General features: G+C 33.9%; 1 protein-coding gene across 1 annotated transcript in view; it reads left to right on the top strand.

Annotated features, from left to right (window-relative positions):
- LOC149787023 (cullin-associated NEDD8-dissociated protein 1-like) overlaps window positions 1-24,839 on the top strand; it is a 79,737-nt gene extending 54,898 nt beyond the window's left edge. Inside the window, exons 23-32 of the mRNA XM_089977564.1 lie at window positions 978-1,045; window positions 2,386-2,480; window positions 3,601-3,704; window positions 6,278-6,345; window positions 8,073-8,262; window positions 11,995-12,183; window positions 12,841-12,912; window positions 15,315-15,486; window positions 19,519-19,665; window positions 20,665-24,839. Of these exons, the coding sequence (XP_089833690.1) occupies window positions 978-1,045; window positions 2,386-2,480; window positions 3,601-3,704; window positions 6,278-6,345; window positions 8,073-8,262; window positions 11,995-12,183; window positions 12,841-12,912; window positions 15,315-15,486; window positions 19,519-19,665; window positions 20,665-20,795 (1,236 nt within the window). The 3' untranslated portion in view covers window positions 20,796-24,839. The remainder of the gene's footprint in view (window positions 1-977; window positions 1,046-2,385; window positions 2,481-3,600; window positions 3,705-6,277; window positions 6,346-8,072; window positions 8,263-11,994; window positions 12,184-12,840; window positions 12,913-15,314; window positions 15,487-19,518; window positions 19,666-20,664) is intronic.
- Window positions 24,840-25,147: the final 308 nt, after the last annotated feature.

The following is a 25,147-nucleotide window of genomic DNA, read 5'->3' as shown; positions in this document are numbered from 1 at the left end:
GTCTTAAAAACAATCTTGCTGCTTCCTCTGACAGGAAGATCATATCAGTATGATTGTTTTTGCTGAAAGACTTGTTATGATATCCGGTTGATCCTAAAGAAAGTGTTGAAGCTGAGACATCCAATGTTGACCGCAACATTTAAAAAATATTGTTATCACAGCTCCTGAATGAATGGTCTTTCATGAGAGAATTCCTATAATGACTAGGTGGTCGTAAATGAAAATGGTGCTGATCTGACCACCAATATGGCCACCACAGTGGCCATTTTATAACTCCTGTTTTCATAGTTCCTAGATCTTTGCTCATATAGACATTGTGCTTTCACTTAAAGTCCAAAATGGAAATGATGTGATTTCAATATCTGGTATGGCTACCATGATAGCTGTCCTAAAAATCTTATAATTACTACTTCAGTAAGGAAGGTCATGTCATCATGAAGGTATCACCAGAAGATTTAAGAAGATGACTTGTTTGTCATATGTTAAAAGAGTGTTGATCTGATGTTCAATATGGCCACTAGTGGCCATCTTAAAAATGGTTTTTATTGTTACACGTAAATGGAAAATCATTTTGACGTGAGTTTTCTTTAAAAGGGTTTTTTTGGGTGTCTAGTTTTTTCCCAAATAGAAAATGATACAAGCCAAGCCTAAATTGGGTCACCATGGAGGCTATCTTTAAATTATTATCTCTTCTTCTTCAAAATGGATGGAAATTATGTACGGCCATTAGAGCATTTGTCCACTCGAGGGAATCTTGTTTTTCATATTTTTTACATCTAATATTTAGAGTACAGAAAACAGTAGGAAGATACTTAAGATTGCTGCTTGATTTAGTAGTACAGTACATTTTTGTAAGGCCTGTTTCATAGGGTATAATATAAGATGATTAAATTCTGCTAATCAGTACTTTGTAATTGTATGAAAGAATGTAAATGATTGTGACTGTTTTTTATTTAAATATTTGGTTTGTTTTGCAGAATCCAAAGTCAACAGATTCAATCAGATTGTTTTCATTACTGGCCCTTGGAGAAATTGGGAAACACTTGTAAGTTTTTTTCATTTTGTAGGTAAGATGTGTCTTGAAATAAATTAATGTTTGTTTTGTGCTGTTTTTATTTATTTTTGTCATGTTTATGGCATAATTTTGATTAACTTGAAGTATTGCATGACTTGTTAATTTATGTATAGAAACAATAAATTAGTTACTTAGGGATTAAGCAAGTAATTCAACTGATGTCATGTATTTGAATGAAGTTTGAGCAATTGAAGTTGCTAATTGAAGTTGCTGTATTTCAATTCGGCTGAGCATGCCTTGGTGGAAGCTTGTTGTAGAACCAGCCAGGGTGGAAGCTTGTTGTAGAACCAGCCAGGGTGGAAGCTTGTTGTAGAACCAGCCAGGGTGGAAGCTTGTTGTAGAACCAACCATGATGGAAGCTTGCTGTAGAGTCTGCTATGGTGGAAACTTATTGTAGAGCCAGCCATGAATATAAAAAACACAAAATGTCCATTTTCACATAACCATACAACTGATACTGAATTCACAGTAAAGCACTCTCTCCTTATGAGGTTATTCATTATTGCAATATTAGTATTGGGGAGGGAATGACCATGGATCCTGTTTGATAATTCATGTGCAAAATTTATTATGTACCTCATGAGAAAAGGGTTTGATTGTCAGACTAAATCACTTTTTTCTCATTTATTCGGGAATTTGTCACCTCATCTATTTTACATAATGACACGTCTATTATATTGTGCTTGTCTTTGATGTTTTTTCCATGCTGTCTTGCTTGCATTAGCATTGCGGGAGACATGTGTCACTATTGGGCAGCAATGGTGATGATAGGCAGAGGTATTAGCAAGGTTAAAATTGTATATTAGAGAGAAATTGTAGTAGAAGAGACAAAGTGTTTCAGAAAGACATTTTGTTTGTGCTAGTGCATATAATTTATGTAGGGCAGACAAAGCTGAGTTTTATCTTTAAAAGTTGATTGCTAATGAAGGTATTATTCATTATCTGACCGATGTGGAAGATTGACTTTGAAATGACTGTCCATATGCATGTATATATAAATGTCTCTTTACACCCCAGGTTAACCTCAGTGTATAAGGTTTTCTTTAGATAAATGAAAGGCAGACACGACAAGGAGGGGTCTCATGTTTCCAGATCAACAGATCCTTTGTTGGGTATTTTCTTTTTTGTTTTGGAATATGTTTTGTAGAGCTTAAGGTAGAACAGGTTTGTATTTTTGAAATAAATATCTTGCAGTTTGTAAATTTTTCACCCAAATAATTCTTTCGATGTTAATGGAATTCATTGTAGATTCTTCACCCATTTTCGTCTCTTATGACATAAATATCAACAATATTACTGTCCTTCAACAGAGATTTAAGCAGTCACAATGAGATACAGAAAGTAATTCTGGAATCCTTTGCCTCCCAGAATGAGGAAGTGAAGGCAGCTGCATCCTATGCTTTAGGTCAGTATTATTATTTCTTTGTTAGCTGTTTGTACTAAGTTGTTACAATTGGATCAGATTTCTCCAGGAAATCGTACATGGACAGTTATGAAACTTGGGAATGCAGTTGTCCAAAAGTGTATAGAGATATATATATTTACTGTATATAAATAATGCCACAAATTTAGACTGAATTACAAGACCGATGTTTGTGGGTTTTGGCTCCTGCTTCACTTACAGTTTGTTGTGGTGGGGGGGGAGAAGCTGTGAATTATTTATCTAACTGAAGATCTCATTTGACAACACAGGGTAGATCTGGAGTAAAAATTCAGGATGCATTCTCATATATAATGGACACATGTCCATAAAGGAGTATGCTTTCATTTCCCTTGAGTGTCCTTTATTAATAGGTTTTACTATACTTGAAATCTGCGTATAATACATATAATTATATATAGAGGATAATTTCTTTTTGTACATTAATACTAGATATATTTCATTGTTGGGGGAAGAAACAAATATTGACATCTTTGCGAGTGGCAAAGACACAAGTAATAATATTTATCTGTTTGTATTTATGCAGGATAAGAAATATTCTTTTTTATTATATCCCAAATGTGCTTCTAAATTGAATATTATAAGGTTAAGCTTGCCTTGAATTGTATCACCCCCAACCCACTTTTCACATGTTTATCTCAGTTTATTCATTGGCTTAGCATAAAAAATATCAACGATTGGAGAGAAATTTAGGTTTTGCATTACCTCATCTGTTGCAGTAAGCAACATTTGTGACATTTTGTAAACTATTTTGCCCTGTCTGGCCACAAAAGAAAGTCCATTTGAATGATACAGCACATAGGTTTTAATACTGTTAAGATAATTTAAGGGACATAACTCACAAGCAGGCATCACATGGCAGGATATAAGGCTATATTTTTTATTTTTTTATATATTTCATCTGCTACAATATAGGATTTAACAAAGCGATGAAAAGCGTTTCACATTTGTTTCTATTTTACACTTGTGTATATAATAAATAGTATTATGGGACAACTATGTCACTGATTAAATCATTGTTCTCTCTTACAAGTCTGTGCTAACACAGATTATAAATGTAAATTTTTAAATTTTATTATTTCAGGCAATGTTAGCTGTGGTAACCTGAACAAATTCCTGCCCTTTGTTCTGCAAGAAATTGAAAGTCAGCCAAAGAGACAGTACCTTTTGTTACATTCTCTTAAAGAGGTTAGGCTTCTTTTGATACATTATTTTAAGGAGGTTAGGCTTTTTCAGAATCTTCGTAAGTTTGTATACTTTGTTAGTTAGATTCACTGGCGGTGAGGCGCTAAACAACAAGATTAGATTGTATATATATATCTTCATTTTTTTCCTGGGGGAATGCTGTAATAACCACAATTCTTTATTTTATATATATATATATATATATATATATATATATATATATATATATATATATATATATATATATTGCCTGTTTGTTATTAGTTTGTGAGAGGAGTATACCTTTTAAACCCTTCCCACTGAGTCTCTTTTGGGGACAGTCATAAAATATACAGAAATTGCAATTAATTTTTTTTAATTTTCTGGCAAAATTTTGTACATGCATTTGTATTATTAAATATTTTATGGATTTGGCTCTATGACTACTGGGTCACTTTGGGAATGGGGTTAATTTGCAGGGAGGGGTAGTTGGAATTTACACTTGAAAACATGAGTATCAACTTAATGTCATGTTTGCAGGTAAGCAAGTGACATAATATCAGAGAGATGGGCATTGAGCATTCAGGGTTTTCCCTTTGACCTGTATTCCAGGTATTTTATGTGAATTTCATATTTGACCCAAATCTGACAAACATGCGGTCTCACCTGAGCATCATTTTGACACTCAGAAAGTTTATCTTAAGTGTCAAATGCTATATTAGTACCATTATCATAACCTTTGACCTTCTTGCTGTTTGAATTACCAAACTTGCACACCTGCCTGACCTGCTAATCAATTTGCAATATTCTTTTGAGAAGCTCAAAGGATTGCATGTGATTGATAATTAATATATATGTAAACTTTGATCTTTGGTTTTGAGAATATCAACAGATTGCTTGGATAGAGATAATTGGAGCCCAACACCTCTTTATAAAGTACGATGGCAAACTGGCTGTTACGACTAAAAGTTAGAATGTGAATTTGACTCATAATTTCACAGTTTTTAATTTTGAAAATTTCACTCCAAGAGTCAGTGACCCATTTCTTTGACATTTTGGAGCCAAAGGTATGAAACAACATTGTCCTCTTATTTACAGGTTTGGAGCTCGTTTAAAGTTTTAGTGTGGGAGTTTCTCACATTTTAACAAATCCTAGAAGCAACACAGCTGGAACTTGTCCATCTATCTGTCACACTTGTATTTTCTTAATAATTCCTGAACCATTGAGAAAATTTCATGAAAGCTGGTATGCTTTTTGCATCTTGACGTTATTTCTCATATAATATAGAACCTCTCTGATCAGAATTGTGAGCTGTCCCTGTCTGTATTACAAATTGTGCCTATCTGTCCATCACATATTTCTGATTAATATCTCCTGAACCGTTTGGCATATTTTCTTGAAGCTTCCTGGGCTTGTGACTGATTTGGTGCATGCTTAATTTCTACATTTGGAACATCATAGTGCTGTATGTTACATTACAAGGTACTTAATGGAATGATTGTTTATGAAGACACTAAGGACTTCTGATACAAGGATTTGCTATGAAAAAAATGACTGCATTGTATGTATACACTTTGATATGTCCAGAAACAGGCTCATCAAGGACATTCTTGACTTGGGTTACACCAGGAATGTATGACAATCACAGTTGAAGCAAAAGACTATTTAGTTTTATAAATGACAGTGTTTGGCACTATCAGAACTAAGTCATCTAGTTCTGAACTTTTTGGCCTGCCATGAATATGGTCGTGTGATTCGTCCATCCATCCATTCAATTTTGTATTAGGTAAGTGTTTGGCCTGCCATGAATATGGTCGTGTGATTCATCCATCCATCCATCCAATTTTTTATTAGGTAAGTGTTTGCCCTGCCATGAATATGGTTGTGTGATTCGTCCATCCATCCATCCATCCAATTTCGTATTAGGTAAGTGTTTGGCCTGCTATGAATGATTCATGTGATTCGTCCATCCAGCTATCCAATTTTGTATTAGGTAAGTGTTTAGACTCCCAGGTGGGGTATTTGTTTCTTGAGCTATGGTGATTCGTTGGTTCGCATAGTAGACTCACAGTTGAAAGTGTACTGGTTTGAATCCTGCCATCAGTTATGTTTGGTGTGTGAAGGCATTTTATTTGAATTGCCTCAGTACTATATAAACAATGTTTTACTATAGCATGAAATACCTAACCAAATCAAACTGATGAACACATTTCTCATTTATCACAATTTCTTCTGTTTTGGATTCTGATAACAAAACACAACACATTCATCATTTTGTAATTAAAGATGTTGAAAATCTTTATGAACTCAACAAATATATCTGTAGCTTTAGAAGAAAAAAAGAAACCTTATAGGTTTTCTCATTGAGTTTCATGTTTTCCCCAGTTTAAGTTGTATTGGAAAATGTTTAATACGTATATGGTTGATATCCCAATATTGGAATGGTATACTTGGTTAAGAGTATTCTGTCTGACAAAATGTCAGCACAAAAGACAGTAAGATCCCTTTAGAAATACTTCCTTGTTGTTTTGAATGCAACTAACTATGAATTTGCACTGATTCCTCTAAGAGCTACACTGTATTTTGTTTATGGCAGATTATCAGCTGTGAATCTGGGTCACAAGCAGGAGTACATGCGCTGCAGCCCTATGTACAGCCGATATGGTATGTTATCATTTTTGCACAGCCCTTTTGTACAGTGTGTATGTTATGTTATCATTTTTGCACATCCTTATGTAGTCTGTATGGTATGTTATAATGTTTGCACAGCCCTATGTACAGTCTTTTTGGTATGTTATAATGTTTGCACAGCCCTATGTACGGTCTGTATGGTATTTTATCATTTTTGCACAGCCCTATGTACATTTTTGCACAGCCCTATGTATAGTCTGTATGTTATAATGTTTGCACAGCCCTATGTACAGTCTGTATGGTATGTTATCATTTTTGTACAGACCCATTGTACAGTCTGTATGGTATAACTTTTACACAACCCTGTTGTAGTTGTAGTCTTTATGGTATCATATATACACACTTATAAATCGTGTATAACTACAAACAACAAACATCCTGATCTGCCATAGCATAATGTGCATGAAGAGAATGTGTTTTGTTGGTTTTTTTTTCTACTGATTACTCCTTACAACCTGTACAGACTCAGATCTGCCAGTGCATTATGGGACAGCAGATCTGGGTCTTTGCAGTTTGCAGTTGGACTCGTCTTATAAGCGAGTATATATGGTATGTTGTAATGTTCGCATAGCCTTATGTACAGTCTTTTTGGTATGATGCAATATTTGCACAGCCCTGTGTACAGTCTGTATAATGTTTGCACTGCCCTATGTAGTCTTTATGTTATAATGTTTGCAAAGCCCTATGTAGTCTGTATGGTATGCTATAATGTTTGCACAGCCCTATGTGCATTCTGTGTGTGTTACGTTATAATGTGTGCACAGCCCTATGTACATTTTGTGTGTTATGTTATAATTTTTGCACAGCCCTATGTACTGTCTGTATTTTTTGCTTAGCTTTATGTACAGTTTGTATAGTATGATATATTTTTTGCACAGCCCTTTGTATTTTGTGTATGGTATGTTAAAATTTTTGCACAGCCTATGTACAGTCTGTATGGTATGTTATAATGTTTGCTTAACCCTACGTACAGTTTGTTTAGTATATTACACTTTTTGCACAGCCCATTTCTTTCATAAAGGTTTCATAATTGTCAGTTAAACTTGCATACAAGTTTGAAATCATTTGGATCAGTATAATCCAGAACATACATATCTTTGCTTAAGCAATTCATTTTCCTGTGCTTAGTCACAAAACTGATTTTGCAGGTAAGTTTTACCTGTCCTTATTTTATTCTGTCATGAATATAATATACATTATTTGGACTGAGACTTCATAATGTAACAAAGCAATTTGTCTTCGAGATCCATTATGGTTTATTGGTTAGTTTGCCAAACTAGCGAACACAAGAGTGTAGGGTTGAATTCTACCCTGACAAAGGCAAGGGAGTTTACTGCCAGGATATAACCATTGTTTCTTGATGTGTTATCAAACAGCAATCATTTAATCATGCTGTGTATTACAGTGTGCCATTAAAAGCAATACATTAATTATGCCATCTAGTTATATTTGTCATTAAACAGTGATCAATTAAGAAATCTGTATGTTCTTTGTGCCATTAAAATTCCATTAATTAATCAAGCTGTGTTGTTATGCCCAAAATGGAATTCCATGCTCGTACATTGTGAAAAATTTCAAAAGAATTGTACAGCATACCTCTTGCTTCAGGCTCCTCATTGTATATTTTAGCACACTCATTGCATAAATTTCATATCTAATTCTCAAGCTACATCCTGTAAGAATTACTTCATATATTTCAGGTCAATGTTATTTAGTCACTGTGAATGCCCTGAAGAAGGTACAAGGAATGTGGTATCAGAATGTCTGGGGAAGCTGACCCTGATTGACCCACCTACTCTGCTACCCAATCTCAAACATCATCTAGGCTCCTCATCCCCTTACACTAGAAGCACAGTGGTGACAGCTATCAAATTCACAATCACTGATCAGGTACATGTCTTTAGAACTCTGTGTTATGGTCCTTGATAATTCATATTATAAAAGCATGCAAGATGGGCCATTTTTGCAGCAAAATCATTTTAATTATGTTTTGTCAGCTAGATTTTGTTTGGCTTTGTTTAATTTTTAAAATACACTTAAAGCCATAAAAATGAAATTGTGTCGGTTTGCCGTATATTTCTCTAATTTACTAGGTACCTCACAGAGGGTTAAAGGGCCCATTTTATAGACTTGTAAGGAAACTTTTTCAATAATGTACATGTGAAAATGAATATTAATTGATTTTTCCATTCAGGTAACAATCATTTGCACAGTTAGTCATGATACCAAAACACACATTGGTATGAAAAGTTTAGTTCATGAGATACATATCTGAATGGTTTTAAAAATTTGACTGCTTGCTGTTAATTTAGAGTCCTTTATCCTGAGAGCTGTCTAGCAGTCACTGTCTCCATCTGTCCATCTGTATGCCTGCTTCATGATCTATTCACACTTACACCCACCAAAACTTTGCATACATTACACATAATTGGATGTCATGTGGTAGATGAATTGCTCATTATAAATATGCCTATTAATGATTGTGTCCTTTTACAGGTTTGCCTTTCCGTATTCAGTAATGATTGATTCCATTTTCCATCAATTTTCAATCTTGACTACAGCAGAACCTTGAAAACCAGCATAGCTTCAGAACCATTCGGCATATATTATAATTCAATTTAATGTAAACAGTCTGTAAATTTAGTGTGCCTTCTATAGTTTAGCCTTATTTGCTCCTTTATGGACAGAGTTATGCCTGTTAAGCAAATTCTTGTCTTCAATTTAAACATGGAATGTTGGTTGTAGTCATTATAGTTTAAGAACCATTCAGTATATTAGGATGAAATTGGTTAAGAACAGTCTTTTAGACCTAGATGTAACTTTGGTTTTGTCACGTCTACGCCATTTTAGATAGAATTATTGGCATTATGTTTCGTGTCAATAAACTTCATATCTTTACATTGGATCTTGCTCGTAATCAGCATATCTCAGGAACAATTCATTACATTCGGATGCAGTTTGATGTGAAAGTTGTTTCGTAGACCTAGATGTTTATTTAATATATTTGTCTTCAATTTGAACAGAGGCAAATTCCTTTTCAATCAGTTTTATATCTTTTATGCAAGATTTTGCTTTAATTATGAAGGATTAGGATTGCATGCATCCCACATCATTCATTTACAAGAGTCTTGAACATAGAACACCCATCTTTACATTCCCGTTGCACGGTCACCTTGTTTAAGGCCCTATGGAGAAAATCGCGTGGATCTTTGACCCAGCTATTACTTGTAGCTGTGGTTAATTTTTTTAATTTTTATTTGCTCCAGTTATGATAAAAGAAGGGAGCATGTTATTTTCTTCTGTCCATTCATCTTTTTTAAATTCATTTTAGTACAGTAACATTAAAAGCTATATAACTTAGAGCTATGAAATTTTACTCACTGTACCATAGTCATAAATGGATGTTGTGAATCTCTTTTTAGACCATTGCAGCATACTTTTAAATTTTACACATATTTGCAATGTTTTTACTTCAGGCAGTAAGCTTGTTTGTATTAGGTACATATCAGATTAGATTTGAGGTCTGTTATAATAATATTTAAGTTTCCTCTACACAGTTCTGTTTGCCACTTGAGTTAAACAAAGGAAATTTAGTGGGAATATTTGTATTTATACGTGGATGACCTATTAATCTGGTAGGAATATTTGTACAGTGCGACCTTGCTATAACGCACTCTGTGATAATGCGAATTCAGATATAACGGGCCATGGCGTGGCTCCCGAAATTTCATATATTCATTTGCACCTGAAAAAATATTTTTTGTTCAAAGTATATGAAATAGTGTATAAAAAAATTATCATTTTGGGGAAGAGATCATGTATGAATTCAAATATAACATAATCGCGGTGTGGTTCCTGAAAAGTTTAAATACATATACGTGTATTTTTCTTATACCCAGAAAGATATTTTCTTTTAAAGTACGAGAAATAGTGTTTAAAATGTTTATTATCATTTTGGGGAAGATTTCACGTATGAATACTAATATAATATGATCGTGGTGTGGCATCTGAAATTTAACAATTTCACCAGGTTCTTGAAGAGTTATGCCAAAATAAACATTATCGGAAATGTTACTTATTATTGATCCATCAGTAAAGCCGGTAAGTCGTCTTTGTGATTGTCTTCAATTAATTCTGCATACAATCGTTGCTCAAACAATAGCAAAAGGTGTTTCTTCTTTAACTACACACACAACCAAGCAGCAGACAATGCGGTGGTTGATAAAAGATTCTCACAATTTAATAAACATCAAAAAATGAAAACTACCAACATGTTTGCTGGGCTTGGTGGTGTTATTAGACTCAATCAATTGACCATTGTTGATTATTAGAAATTTACAATGGATAAAGGTACATGGAAACACATATAAGAAAATTTTAGCAGTATGAAATTTATACAGACACCATTCATAGACCCTGGAATGTAATAAACCATACATGTGCTTCGTCTTTTTTAACCTAATTTTGCTGTTAATTTTTCCCATTGAATTCAGACACACAATGATCTGTGACAAAATTATTGAATATTTTAAATATGTATCCAATTTTGCAATGGAATTAAATGTATTATGGATTAACTGCATGCCACGATGGTAAGGTATGAGATGGTAAGTAACCAGTGGTAATACTTTGTTCATGCTATATTTTAGATGTTGAATTCAGACACAATGATCTGTGACAAAATTATTGAATATTTTAAATCTGCAATTTTTCAGTGGAATTACATGCATTGTAGATGAGCTGTATGCCACGGCGGCATGATAGTAAACGGTGTTGATACCCTATTCATGATATACATTAGACATGAATCCACGTATGTGTGCTAATGTGTTGTTCTCTGAAAAAGTAAAATACTGCAAAACCCTGCATTGACCTGACCCTGCTATTAATGCAATCCAATTTTTTGGACCCCAAATATCGCGTTATAGTGGGGTTCCACTTTATTTATATGTGGATGACCTAGTAATTTGGTAGGAATATTTGTATTTATATGTAGATGACCTACTAATTTGGTAAAAATATTTGTATTTATATGTGAATGACTTAGTAATTTGAGAGGAATAATTGTGTTTATATGTGAATGCCCTAGTAATTTGAGAGGAATACTTTTATTTATATGTGAATGACCTAGTAATTTGGTATAAATATTTGTATTTATATGTAGATGACCTAGTTATTTGGCAGGAATGTTAGTATATATATTTGGATGACCTAATAATTTGGTAGGAATATTTGTATTTATAAGTGGGTTATATAGTAATTTAGTAGAAATATTTGTATTTGTATAAAACGACTTAGATTTCCAAGCTATTAAAAAATATGAATCTTTAGCCTGTTTAAACTTGTTGGACTTTTAGTGTCAACATGTTTTAGATGATGCAGTGAATATCAGTTGAAGTAGACAGGTTAAATATAATAGGGATGTTTATATTTATATGTAGATGACCTTAGGATTACAGGCCATTAGAACAGCACTCTCTTTTGTTTTTATTCCAAAAGTATTTCAGTTTATGTGCTCAGACCTTTTGTTCTCAGAACAGACAGCTAACGACATTGCAGCAATTACAGCATTGGGGCCTTACATGTTTTACAAACATAACTTCTAGTTCCTTCTTTCTTCAGCCTCAAGGCATAGATTCCCTGTTAAGAAATTGCATAGGAGATTTCTTGAAAACATTACAAGATCCAGATATCAATGTACGAAGAGTTGCCCTGGTTACATTCAACTCGGCAGGTCACAACAAACCATCACTAATACGAGATTTACTGGACACCGTTCTTCCGCACCTTTACAATGAAACCAAAGTCAGGGTAAGCTGATGCGTTCATTATGCTTTAAAAATTAAGAATGTGATAAGCAAGTGAACAATTTAGATTGTTTACTTGTTTTGTTTGTTAACCTATTATTAGTTACTTCCCTGAGTTTAATGCAACCTTATGTACTTTGTTATACATGACACATACTACCTTGAAAATTCATATAGTTTGAGGGGTTGTCTTATAAACTCCATGAATTTCAGATTCCTTTTTCCATCCTTGAAAAGTTTGGAATATATTTTTAATTTTCCTGAATTTTGCCAAAATTCCATAAGTTATGCAAATGTTAAAACTAAACAAAATCAAAATTAAAAAAATCACCAGGTCAGTATGAAGATTGTTATAGAAAGAGAAGAAATCATAGTCTTTATTCTCAGTTCTCTTATTTGTCTTACCATCATATTTCACAAGTTAACAGAAATATTGGCATTGAAGGAGGTATCAAACTTAAGACTTGGTTGTCTTCTACAAAAGAAAAATGTTCACATTTTGTGATAAAGTTTTGTACTTCAGCAGTTCTGATAAATTCACTTAAATTGTTTCTATTATACCTTGCAAATAAAATGTGGAATTAAAACATATTTTAAACATGCAACAGTTGCAAAGATATTTTTTCACCTTGAATAAGTGTACATAATTACTCTTTTTCAGAAAGAACTGATACGAGAAGTTGAGATGGGCCCATTTAGGCACACTTTAGATGATGGTCTTGATATCAGAAAAGTTGGTACAATTTACTTTTCAGAAGTTTGGCTATCTGTTTTTTTTTTTATATCTCCATTTGACATACTGTGTATTTACGAATCAGCCTCTCCAGGTATATCTTTCAACCTATCAGTTGTTATGTATACATATATTAGATTGCGTCTACTTATTGTGTCTATCATATCTATCTTTCTTTTTATAAACATACCCATTTATTGTTGAACCTATATGTAAATATTTAAAGCATTTATTTTGGTGTCGCTGTGTGCTGTGAATATATCTCTGTAGGGGCCCCGAGTGGCCGAGTGGTCTAAAGCGCTCACCGTTACGGATCACTGCCATCTCACCTCTGTCTGCGTGAGTTCGAGTCTCGGATTCGGCCAATGTGGTTATGTGAGAAAGCTTGCCAGTAGCTTCTCGTGGGTCGGTGGTTCTTTCCGGGGGTTTCCCGGGTTCTTCCTCCACCATTTATACTGGCCGCCATGAATAGCCTATCTTGTGCTGAAAAATGGCGTTAAACCATGCAACAACAACAACAACAACATATCTCTGTACTGTTCAACAAGACACTTATATCATACTCCAGGCAGTAAAAATGTACTTCTAGACTAAAAGAAATCCACTGATGCACACAGAATCGTGGCTTCATCCCTGGGTTTTCTGTCATGCGAACTGAGTTGACAGCTGCAAAAATCCAAATATGTGTCTCACCAGTCCTGGATTTCAAGGCCTGGGCAGTCGATGCTCTTTCCATTGTTTGAAATATTTATGACCCATACACTTGCCCTTCTTTGCCTCTGAATCCAAAGGTGTTACCTAAAGCATAAGAAATTGAGTACCGCATTCCCAATGCCCATCTCTTAAAAAAGAAAAAAATTATGAATAAATGACTTGATCATTCTCACAGTGGAGACCACAAGGAAATTAAGAAATTTCCTCCTCTGCTAAAGCAGCTATTATGGCAGGCATTTCTAATGAATCCAGAACTGTTGAACCTGCATGCTGCATCATCACAGAACAGAGGAAATAGAACAAAACAATGGTCGTTCAGATCTTTCATCGAATGTTTTATTTCACATGCTCAAAGGCACTGGCTGTGTGCCCAAAGTGGAATCATTGGTGTTAACCTAAGTGAATAAGGCACTCTTTGAACTGCTCTTGTGAACTTCATTGGTTCAGCTCTCATATTGGATCTGCTGCTTGATCATTTTAGTGTCAGTGTCATGATATATACTTTGTCAGTGGACCCGAACTACAATTCCAATTTGATGGGGCAGTGTGACTCCTAATGGCCCCTGCTTTAATTGGCAATATCAGGTCCCCGCTCATGGGCAATCAGTCTTTTGTAGTGAAACCTAATTCTAGCATGGCCCCTTCAACTCAAGGTTGTCCACAGGACACCGTGAGATTTTAAGTGGTACAAGAAAATAACTGGTTCAAAAAGGGAGATCCCATCTATTCTAATCTCTTAATGAGAGAAAAAATGATGTCTCAGCAAGGGTACTATCACCATGCACAAGCTGCAGTATCTATTATGAATACAGAGAATTGGCAAGATGATTACCACTGGATATGAGGGAAGTAAAATTTTCCCGTTTCCTATAGCCACATCTTGACATTTGGAATCTATGCTCCAGCCAGGTTCTTAATCTAGAATGCTACATATACCTTAGAGGACTGGTAATATTCTCTGTGGGGTGAGGCAGTGTAACTCCCTCCACCTCGTACCTATTCTTTTAAGGTATTATGATTTAGTAATGTAGTTTGAAGAAAGAAACCAATTTGTTTTTAGCAAAAATTCTCCTCAATAAAATAAAATTTCTCTGATTATAATGTGAATATGCCATCCCAACCTCCTCACAGTTACATCATACTGTCAGATCATGCAATCTACTCCAAGAGTAACTGAGGTATACAGGAGCTGGCACTAATCACTGTATCAGTGGGAAATCACCCATTCCGACTTACCTATATGTGGCCAAATAGAATTTGTCTTCCATAGCTAAAATATTTTATTTTAGAGAGCTGGATTTGCTAGGTAGTGGTAGTTGTTCTATTGTATTATGATCAGGTCAATTTTATTGAAGCAATGTATTTTAGTATAAAAAAAAGAATGTATTTATATAAACATTTTAGCTCAATAGTTTAAGAACTTTGCATTATTTTCTCCATTATCATTTATTTTACATACCTTTTAAAAACATCTAACAGCTTTATTATTTATCCTTTATCTTGTAGGAGTACATATTTACTTTTATGTGGAAGGGTTTTTGTTAGGAATTTTTTAATTTTTATCGTTACATTTTTAGAATTTAATATTTGTTTATCATTACAATATAGCCTTGATCATGCTGATGTGCCATGGGATTCTATACAAATAGATACATGCATTCTAAATTCACCAATTGATGCATTTTCAGGCAGCCTTTGAATGCATGTACACATTATTGGACTCCTGCTTGGACAGACTGGATATTTTTGAGTTTCTGAATCATGTGGAGGATGGCCTGAAAGATCACTATGATATCAAGATGTTGACCTATCTGATGTTAGTTCGTCTTGCTCACCTATGTCCAAGTGCTGTGCTCCAGAGTAAGTGATCATAGCATTCTCACTGGTAATACATTAAACTCACAGCAAGTGATCATATCATTTTCACTGGTAATACATTAAACTCAAAGCAAGTGATCATATCATTTTCACTGGTAATACATTGAACTGCAGAGAAAGTGATCATATCACTTTCCCTGGTCATAAATTGAACTGCAGAGTAAGTGATCATAGCATTCTCACTGGTAATAAATTAAACTCACAGCAAATGATCATATCATCCTCACTGGTCATACATTGAACTGCACAGTAAGTGATCATATCACTTTCACTGGTCATAAATTGAACTGCAGAGTAAGTGATCATAGCATTTTCACTGCTAATAAATTAAACTCACAGCAAGTGATCATATCATCCTCACTGGTAATAAATTAAACTCACAGCAAGTGATCATATCATTCTCACTGGTAATAAATTAAACTCACAGCAAGTGATCATATAATTCTCACTGGTAATACATTGAACTTGAAGCAAGTTATCATATCAGTCTTACTGAAAATACATTAAACTCACAGTAAATGATCATATCAGTCTCACTGATTTAACATTGAACTCAGTGTAAGTGATCATATTGCTCTAACTGGTAATCCATTGATCTCACAGCAAGACTTGATACATTAATCTGAGCTCACTGATAGCAAACACAGGAATCAATTTTAAAGTATATACAACAAAATTACCATTATGCTTAAATCTTCTATCAAGGAACATGGAAAGTACATAATTGGCAGTGTTCCCGAGTGGTCTAAATTGCTGTCCATTACAGATCACTTCCAGCTCACCTTTGTCTGCGTGGGTTTGAGTCTCCGATTCGACCAATGTGGGTATGTGAGAAAGTTTGCCAGTAGTTTCTCGTGGGTCGGTGGTTCTTTCCAGGGAATTCCCGGGTTCTTCCTCCACCAGTAATACTGGCCGCCATGTATTGCCTATCATGTGCTGAAAAATGGCTTTAAACCCTACAACAACAACAACAACAAGAAGAACATAATTAAGAATTTTTTTTGTGATGAGCATATGTAATGGTAAAGGTAATTAATATTTGGAAAGATTAGGTAATCTCCCATGAAGCAATCAGGGATGCACAGTATCCTATTCATGTACACAATATTTATAAAAGAAAAGACAATGTCTTAAGTTGTGGGCTCATGTCACTCATATATTTCATTTAAAAATTGTATATCTTATTACTTGATTAAAGCAGTCATATAAAAACAAAGGAGAAACTATTGTAATATTTCATGAGGATAAATCTGGTGTAAGACAGCGATAACATAAACTTATATACCAAGTTGGAGCAAAATCTGATAAGAATTATCTTTCAGGAGTGGCAACAATCTCATCCAGTCCGATGCAAGATGACCTTACACTGACATCTTACTCATAGTGGGACTTATCCATAATCTTTATGATTTCTATTTGCCAAGTTTGATCACACACAGTTTGCTAGAGTGTTGACGTGTTTAGATTTCTATAGTTTTGTCACCCTTAGCCAGCCAGATTGCTATAGTGTTGACATGCTTCACCAGTCAGTTTGCCAGAGTGTTGTCATTAATATGCATGGATGTCACTTTTAATTGAAATCTTGAGATATATACCTATTTACCAAGTTTGATTAAAATCCTTTCAGAAAGTACAGTCTCTTATTATGTAAAGAAGCTCAGCCAATCATATGCCAGATAACAACTAAGATATGCCCAAGTCTCACTTAAGATGAAACTTGTGCAACATGCAAATGATTTTTGTCAATTTACCAAGCTGAATTAGGTAAGAAACACCATCTGTCAAGGGCAAAATGCTGAGCCAGTTAGATGTAAATCACCTGATTAATATCCTTGGGTCATACTCATTGTTGAGCTCACCTGAGATATTGATAAAATAGCCAATATTTAAAGTTTATAAAAAGCCTATGAAAAGTATGGCGTCTAGAATGATATCAAGGTCAGCAATTGGATGCAGTGTCACTTTATTAATGTGTATGCATCTTATACTTTACATTAGCTGAAATTTTGATCATATAAGCAGACATTCCAAGTTTGATCAAAATTGAATCAGAAATATACCTTTAAGAGTGTTAACAAGCTCAGCTGATTCGATGGAAGTTCACCACATTAACAGATGTGAATCTCCTAATGGAACCTGTTATACCTTTGGATAATTTGATGACATATTTCTAGGTTAATGTTGACATTTTGGGTTAGCAATAATCTTCAGATTGGTAACTAGCTTAGATATTTAGATGGAAGATCACCTCACTAATATGCATGGATCTTTTGTATTATCAAATTCATCAAAGAGCTTGATGGTATAAACTTATATTTCTGTTTTTGATAATAACACAAATGATGGCCTCAAGAATGTTAGGAATTTTCATCATTTTTGAAAATTTATTGCCCCTTTATGGACATATTTTCAATCAAGTCAGACTTAAGAATTATAAGAAATAGCATTGGGTAGGTGATGTGTGGACCTCTTGATAAGCATTGTATTTGCATTTTTTACACAGAGAATTTGACTAAATTTGCAAGTATATTGCTCCTGCTATGAGAACAGCTGACATTTTATGATGACTATGTTTGATCAGTATTTAGCCAGTGTGTGTTAACCAGTCAGGTTTGTTGTATCTTCACTGTGAGCACTCTAACTAAAATTGTAGATGCAGGCATGAACAGTTAGAGTGTTCAGGCTTAGTCAAAATAAGCCCTTCAGAAGTTCAGAACCAAAGAATGACCCTGTTTGATAAAATCTCAAAGAGGATTAATTTGATTATTGCAAAATATGTGATGTAGACCGTAACATCATTTTCTGCCATAAGCTCACTTGCTAAACATCTGTATGTATGTGACCAGATGTGCTAAACATTTGTACGTACAAGTGTGTCCAGGTGTTCTAAACATTTGTATGTATGTGTCCAGGTGTGCTAAACGTATGTATGTATGTGTCTAGGTGTGCTAAACATAAGTATGTATGAGTCTGTCGAGGTGTGCTAAACATTTATGCATATGAATCTGTCCAGGTGTGATAAACATTTATGCATATGAGTGTGTCCAGGTGTGCTAAACATTTATGCATATGAGTGTGTCCAGGTGTGCTTAACATTTATGCATATGAGTGTGTCTAGGTTTGCTGAACATTTATGCATATGAGTGTGACCAGGTGTGCTAAACATTTATGCATATGAGTCTGTCCAGGTGTGCTAATCATTTATGCATATGAGTGTGTCCAGAGGTGCTAAACATGTATGCATATGAGTGTGTCCAGGTGTGCTTAACATTTGAGTATGAGTGTGTCCAGGTGTGCTAAACATTTGTATGTCTGAGTGTGTCCAGGTGTGCTAACATTGGTTTGCATGTGTGTGTATATCAGACCCTTACATTATTTAACCATAACAAAGTTTTAATCAGATAACTCTGAGAATTTTTAAAAATTTGTTAATGTTTAAATTTCTGGTACAGATGCTTTGAGAATATGAATGTGTGTACTTGTTCATATTAAACAGCAAATTCCACAGAGGCTCAGATAATATCTTGTATTAGATGTATTTTAGTGTCTGCCTTGGTCACAAAAAAATGCAGGGTCAGTGCAGTTCCTCATATCCTTGTTGGTGTGCATGATCATGCACATGTGTATATTCAAATACATCTCCTGTCATAATCTGAGATGAAGCTTTTATCCTTTGGATGAAAATAAGGATCAATTATCATCATGGAAGATTTATCTACCTCTGCACAAACTCCACAAACCATAGCAGAACACAATATTTTAGATCAGTTTTCCTTTGACCCATCTGCCATCAGGTCGATAATCCTGTCACAGGTAAAGAAGTAACAGACTATTCCATCTTGGAAGAAAATCACTGCTTTCATTCTAGTCACCAGTAATGAAAGGTGCATAATCTAACAGTATCACTGTAGGATAGATTTATTTATGCTTACTTTTGAAATGTCTTGTAACAGTGTCGATACTGAATCAGTTTTATGTCTGGATCAATCATACAATTATATCTTATTTTTGCAGGGCTTGACAGATTGGTAGAGCCATTGAGAGCAACATGTACCACAAAGGTGAAGGCCAACTCCGTCAAACAGGAGTTTGAAAAACAGGACGAGTTGAAACGGTCAGCAATGAGAGCTGTGGCATCTCTCCTCACTGTCCCAGATGCAGGTGTGTACTGATCACTTCAGATGGTATCTGTTTACAGCTTTGCACTGTACATGTCTATTGGCATCTTGAGATGTGAATTCACAAACCAGTGTAAAACTGTAAACTTGTCTGGATTGATGGGTCTGTTTTGTACAACAGAAATGAAAGCCCTTGTAAGAGTTACTAACCTTTCCATTTCAAACTTATTGTGCTTCATTGACTTTGAATTATGAATCAGTTGTAAATTGCTATGGAAATAAAAATGAAAATGCAATGTGAATTTTTAAAATTTAATTCAGTTTAAAACAAGTTACATGAAGGGAAGCTTTTAGATTCTCATTTATTTTACTTTTGATTGGAGTTTTCTGAATGAAATAAAATTCAACATTATAAAACTTGGAAGTGTATTAATATAAAAATGAATGCTTTGAAGGGCATGAAATAAGGGTATTTTGCTCATATTTTTAGGGATTCATAGCATTAAAATGGGAAATGTTGGGATTAAGGAGTTTATTTTAACTTTTGTGCCCAGTTAAGGAACAATTTAAAATGGGTGATATATAAATCACCCAAATTGTACCTTTGGGGCAGGTGTATAAAGTACTTTTTCAGTGCACTTGTTATCTTGTTGTGGCAGAGTCTGGTAGATGGCATAATGTTAGGTCGATTTGTCGCTCAGTTAAAAATCTTGATTTGACTTTGAATGAATTTCTGTTTTATTCAAAATTAATTTATCTGGTTTTTGTATATTTCTAAGGTCTTTTGGCCTATTTTACTTGTATGGCAAAATGTTTATACAATTTCATAGTAAATTCCTATCAATGTATTATCACTTAACAGGACAAACTGCATCCAGTTTTTCTTAAACTAACAGAACTAGGTAAGTTAGGATGAAATATGCATATTTCTAAGAAATTTTCAGAGCTTCATATTGTTTTCTATATTTAGCTTAATTCAGGACAGTCATGTATCTTAGCTTTTTATGGTATATATTTTACAATAAAAAAGTTGTTTTTGCAGATAAAAATCCCCAGATGAATGAATTTTTGACACAGATCAGAAGCAATTCGGAGCTTGCTTCAATGTTTGAAAGTATTCAGAAGGATGCATCAGCCTCATCATCTGATACCACTGTAATGGATACAAGTTGAACAAGTTTCTCAATAAAAGTTCTACTTTTTTGATGAAATATTCATTCTATATAAACTGTGCTACACACTTGTATTTGTTTGTTGGCTAAATGCATTTGCTATAAACATTGACTTCTTCCAATCTTAATAAAACAATTTATAGTTGAGTCTTGTCAGAGACTTTTTGTTTGTAAACTTCATGATAGGTTACAAGATAACTGTCCCAGATAAAATGAGAGAAGGCATCTATGCATACCTGAAGAAATAATGCAGCAATCTTTAATAATGTGTAGAACACCAACACAAACTACCTTCATTAAATGAGATAAGGAAGTAATAACAGTTGAAAGACCTTCACCCTTTCATTTACTTTTTAATAGCCATGAAAATCACCGGTGTTCCATAAATAATGTGTACTCTAGGTTTTGTGTCTGTCTTTGATCCTATGAATATGTACAGATAGTTTTGGATTAAAGCATTATTTCTTTGTCTTTTAGAATGATAATTCATTTTTTCTAATAGAAGCAGTTTTGCCATCAATATGTTTGCCAGATATTTCCCAGGTAACTGCTCCTGAAGAAGCTTGTAGTTTATAAAGATCTCACTAAAATCACTGATATGGATTTTGTCTGTACAGTAGATTTTATGAGCAGTTGGATTTAGGTTTTAATGGGTAATCTTTGCACAATTAAGTTTTATTCTAACGTTATTGAGGAAATTGACACATACCACATCTGTGAGAAAACCGAATCGTATCACATCATTGCTTGTCATATATATATATATATATATATATATATATATATATATATATATATATATATATATATTCTATGTTTATAAGAAAGATGTCTTATCTGTTGACTTTGGTATGAAGAATCTTAACACATGATACTTTTTAATATCAAATTTATGAAAAAATATATGCCTCAAGCTACTTGCTTATTGTATTTATCAACAAGTTTCATAAATTTCATATCAAATCAATGCGGCATCAACAACCTTACATCTTTCTGTAACACTGACATGTGACCTTCTTACATGCTTTGCCGTGGTGTTGCAAAGGTTTTGTATACTGTGAAGTTATGGCATGCAAGAATTGTTTTCAAATAATATTGACAGTCATAACTGGTGCTGCATCTAAAACTATTTCTGTAAATGTCTTAAACATAGATAAAGAATTATCTTTTTCTCATGCTTTAATAGTTTTATACACATTCTCTGTTAAAGCTGACATATCATCCTCAAAGGTTGAAGGCTTTTGTGATGTAAACGTTTTGCACCCAAGAATAGTGTCCAGAAATTGGTGTAACCCTGAAGGGGTGACCACCCTTGAATAATGACATGATACTGTTATCTGTGTTATAATTTGCAGTCATATTTTTTCTGTGACAATAAATTAAAGAACCTTATGGCAAACAAAAGATGTTTTATTAAAATAAAGAGAACTGTTCAAAGCAAATCACTGAAATGGTTATTGGAAGGATGGAGCCTGTGTGCCTCAGCAGGACAACACCACTGAGGCAGTTTCTTCATTACTAACTAGATCCATGAATCTTTGAGAGTGAGTTGAATGTACAATGTCCATTTTAATGGTGAAAAGAACTATGAAATTATTGAACCTTTTGTAAAGGGAATGCTCTTTGTGTATTGGTATTAATACAATGCAAGATGGAACCCTTCTGCATGCTGTTTAAAAGCATATATAAAAGTTTAAGATTTGTCATATAAAATGATATGTTGTGCTGATGTGTGACCATCCTACATGTTATGTCAAAGTATATTTATATATGTTTATGACACAGTTATGGTTCTAGGAAAGGTATGATAAAATACAGTATGATCTACCGAGGAAGGGGAGGGGGCTTGAAAATTAAAAGATATACATTTTCATGCAATCATTGGCACAATATAGAGACAGATTATGATACATGCAAGGCTAACACTTTGGGCAGAAATTCGGGTTTAATATTTTCATGCGTGAGAAATGAGTGTGTATGTGTTGAGTGTCTCTTTCAAGGAATTTTAAACTATTCATATCCAAGAATATATATTTTCAAAGTGTTGTCAAATTTTGTATTTTATTGATGACATACCCAAACCTCAAAAGTTGTCATAATTTGCATATTCTAATCTCAGGTCGGTTCCAGTAAAACCTACCTGGGAACCAGGGAAGGCACTTTTAATGTGAGGTACTCACCCATAGATGCAATTTAGAATTTTCTTTTCATTTTAGTATGATCTCTGTGCATTCAAAGTATCCTGGCATATATTTTGTTTTTAAAGTGCTTTCCCTGGCTACCATGTATGTTGAAATGGAACAGGCCTAACTGGATTTAGTGGGCTTGTATGGTAATTAATCTTTTTTTTCCTGGTGAAAGTTATTATCATAACATCATATTGAGTTAAGTAGGTCCTTATAAAAACATGTTATTTACCATCCTGATTTTTTCTTGATTGTGTCAGGCATGAGTCCACCAGATGCATTGGATGATATTGTAAAATTTGCATTTTGAGTAATCCTCTCAGGGACCTCTGAAATTACATTCTATAAGCAATCATGCATAGTATCCCAGTAAAGATATCTCACTCCATAGAGCCTGTCATATTTCATAGAACCTTAAGAAATCTTTAAATTTAACGGGTTTTCCTGAAAGCTTCTTGAATTAAAAGGTTGGTTCTGTTAAGGAAAAATCAATGTATTAATTTAAAAAATCTTCAAGCAATTTCCCCCCAAACTTCTAAACTTTTATTGGATGGGATGCAGATCAGTTTTTAAATTCAGAGTTGTTGTTATCCCTGTGTACTTAACAAATAAAGAAGAAGTAGATAAATAAAATTGGGCAGATCAAACGACATACAACAAAGGTAGATACAAGATGGAGTAGCATCCCTTTGTTTTGGTCATAGGATAGTTATGTTCTTCCATCTATTTTTGTACTTATTTATACAGTCATAAACTTAGCAAAATATAGGGAAAATTGAATTTTCATTTTTAAAAAAAAACAAAAAAAATCAACAAAAAGAAAATGAAAACTTTTAGGAAGCCCTTATTAATTGGTACAAAAGTCTTTGAAGTCATCTTCTGATGAGGTTGTGTGACATACATATGTGAATTCTTATTGCGCCGACATAAATTCCAGGTATCTGTGTTTGTGCAGGGTTTTATTTTTAATTCTGGTGGCCTTTCTGTTGGAGTGACAAACATCCAGTTTTCTCAACATTTCAACCTTTACAGAATTTAGTAAAATCTTTTGTGAAGGCACATACCATCTAATTTTATCATCAGACTGAAGTGAAGTTTCTTTAATGCTGTATGCATCAGCTTCATGGAACCTTTGACTCATCTTTTTTGTGGCAATTACGGTGTTATTGTTGCATAATCTTAAATCAAAACCCTTCCAGAGAATAAATTATTTGATATTAAATATCAGTATATGAATTTGGACTTTATTTTAAACCTTTTCAGGGTTGCACAAAGGATTATTTGAAGTTTTGGAGTGTATTTTGCAAAGTATTTCAATTTTACGTGAATTGTAGCATTTAGTTTCAGCTTATTTCTCATTAAAAGCAACAGGTGAACCTAATCACACGATATTCCTTTGTTTTGTTTTTTCTTCTTTCTTTACACAGTAAGATATGTATAGATGCTTTGTAATGCATCAGTTTTCATAGTGAAGCTACTTGATGCAGAATAATGGTAACAAAAAGAACATTTTCTTCTAAGAGTTGGAATTATTTCTAGATTTTATTATGTTTTAGCCAAAAGACAAGCATGGACTGAATTGTTCTATGAGCTATCCAAATGGACTGTATGACATTTAATTCCCAGCTCTCAAATGAAGCAGTGAAAGCAAGCAAGAAATATTTTCCCACTTTGCAGTATAGCTTTATCTTAATTTTGGTTCATTTGTGCTTCTTTCTAACCACAAATACAAGTGCTTAACCTTGGTAAAAAATAAGATGGAGTATTTTGGTCAATAGGACGTACTATTGTACTTGTATACTCGATCTGGATGGATGAATTTACGCATGTATTTTGAATAAAAATGTTGTTAGACTTTAGTTTGTTCCTACTGTTTGTCAAATCTGCATGGTGAGATGCAGGTATCACTTTTTCACCAGTGATGAAGGAAGCAGTATTTAAGTACAAATCAAATATGCAGGTAGATAAATAATTATACAGATACAGTTCTTTATTCACATTTTGTCCCTTTCTCTCAATCTTACTCTTTCTCCACCCATTCATGCAACCAAATTTTTTATTTTGATTTTACAATGGTATCAAGTCCACGGTTTGTATTATGAAAGCTCATATATCAAACACCACATCCACACCTTATTAATGAATTTATGCATGTTATTTGAATAAA

Source organism: Sinohyriopsis cumingii, chromosome 12 (genome assembly GCF_028554795.1).
Source record: "Sinohyriopsis cumingii isolate HCF-2022 chromosome 12, ASM2855479v2, whole genome shotgun sequence".
Taxonomy (NCBI): domain Eukaryota; kingdom Metazoa; phylum Mollusca; class Bivalvia; order Unionida; family Unionidae; genus Sinohyriopsis; species Sinohyriopsis cumingii.
Note: the sequence above shows the minus strand (reverse complement) of the source record. Positions and strands in the feature narration are given on the sequence as shown.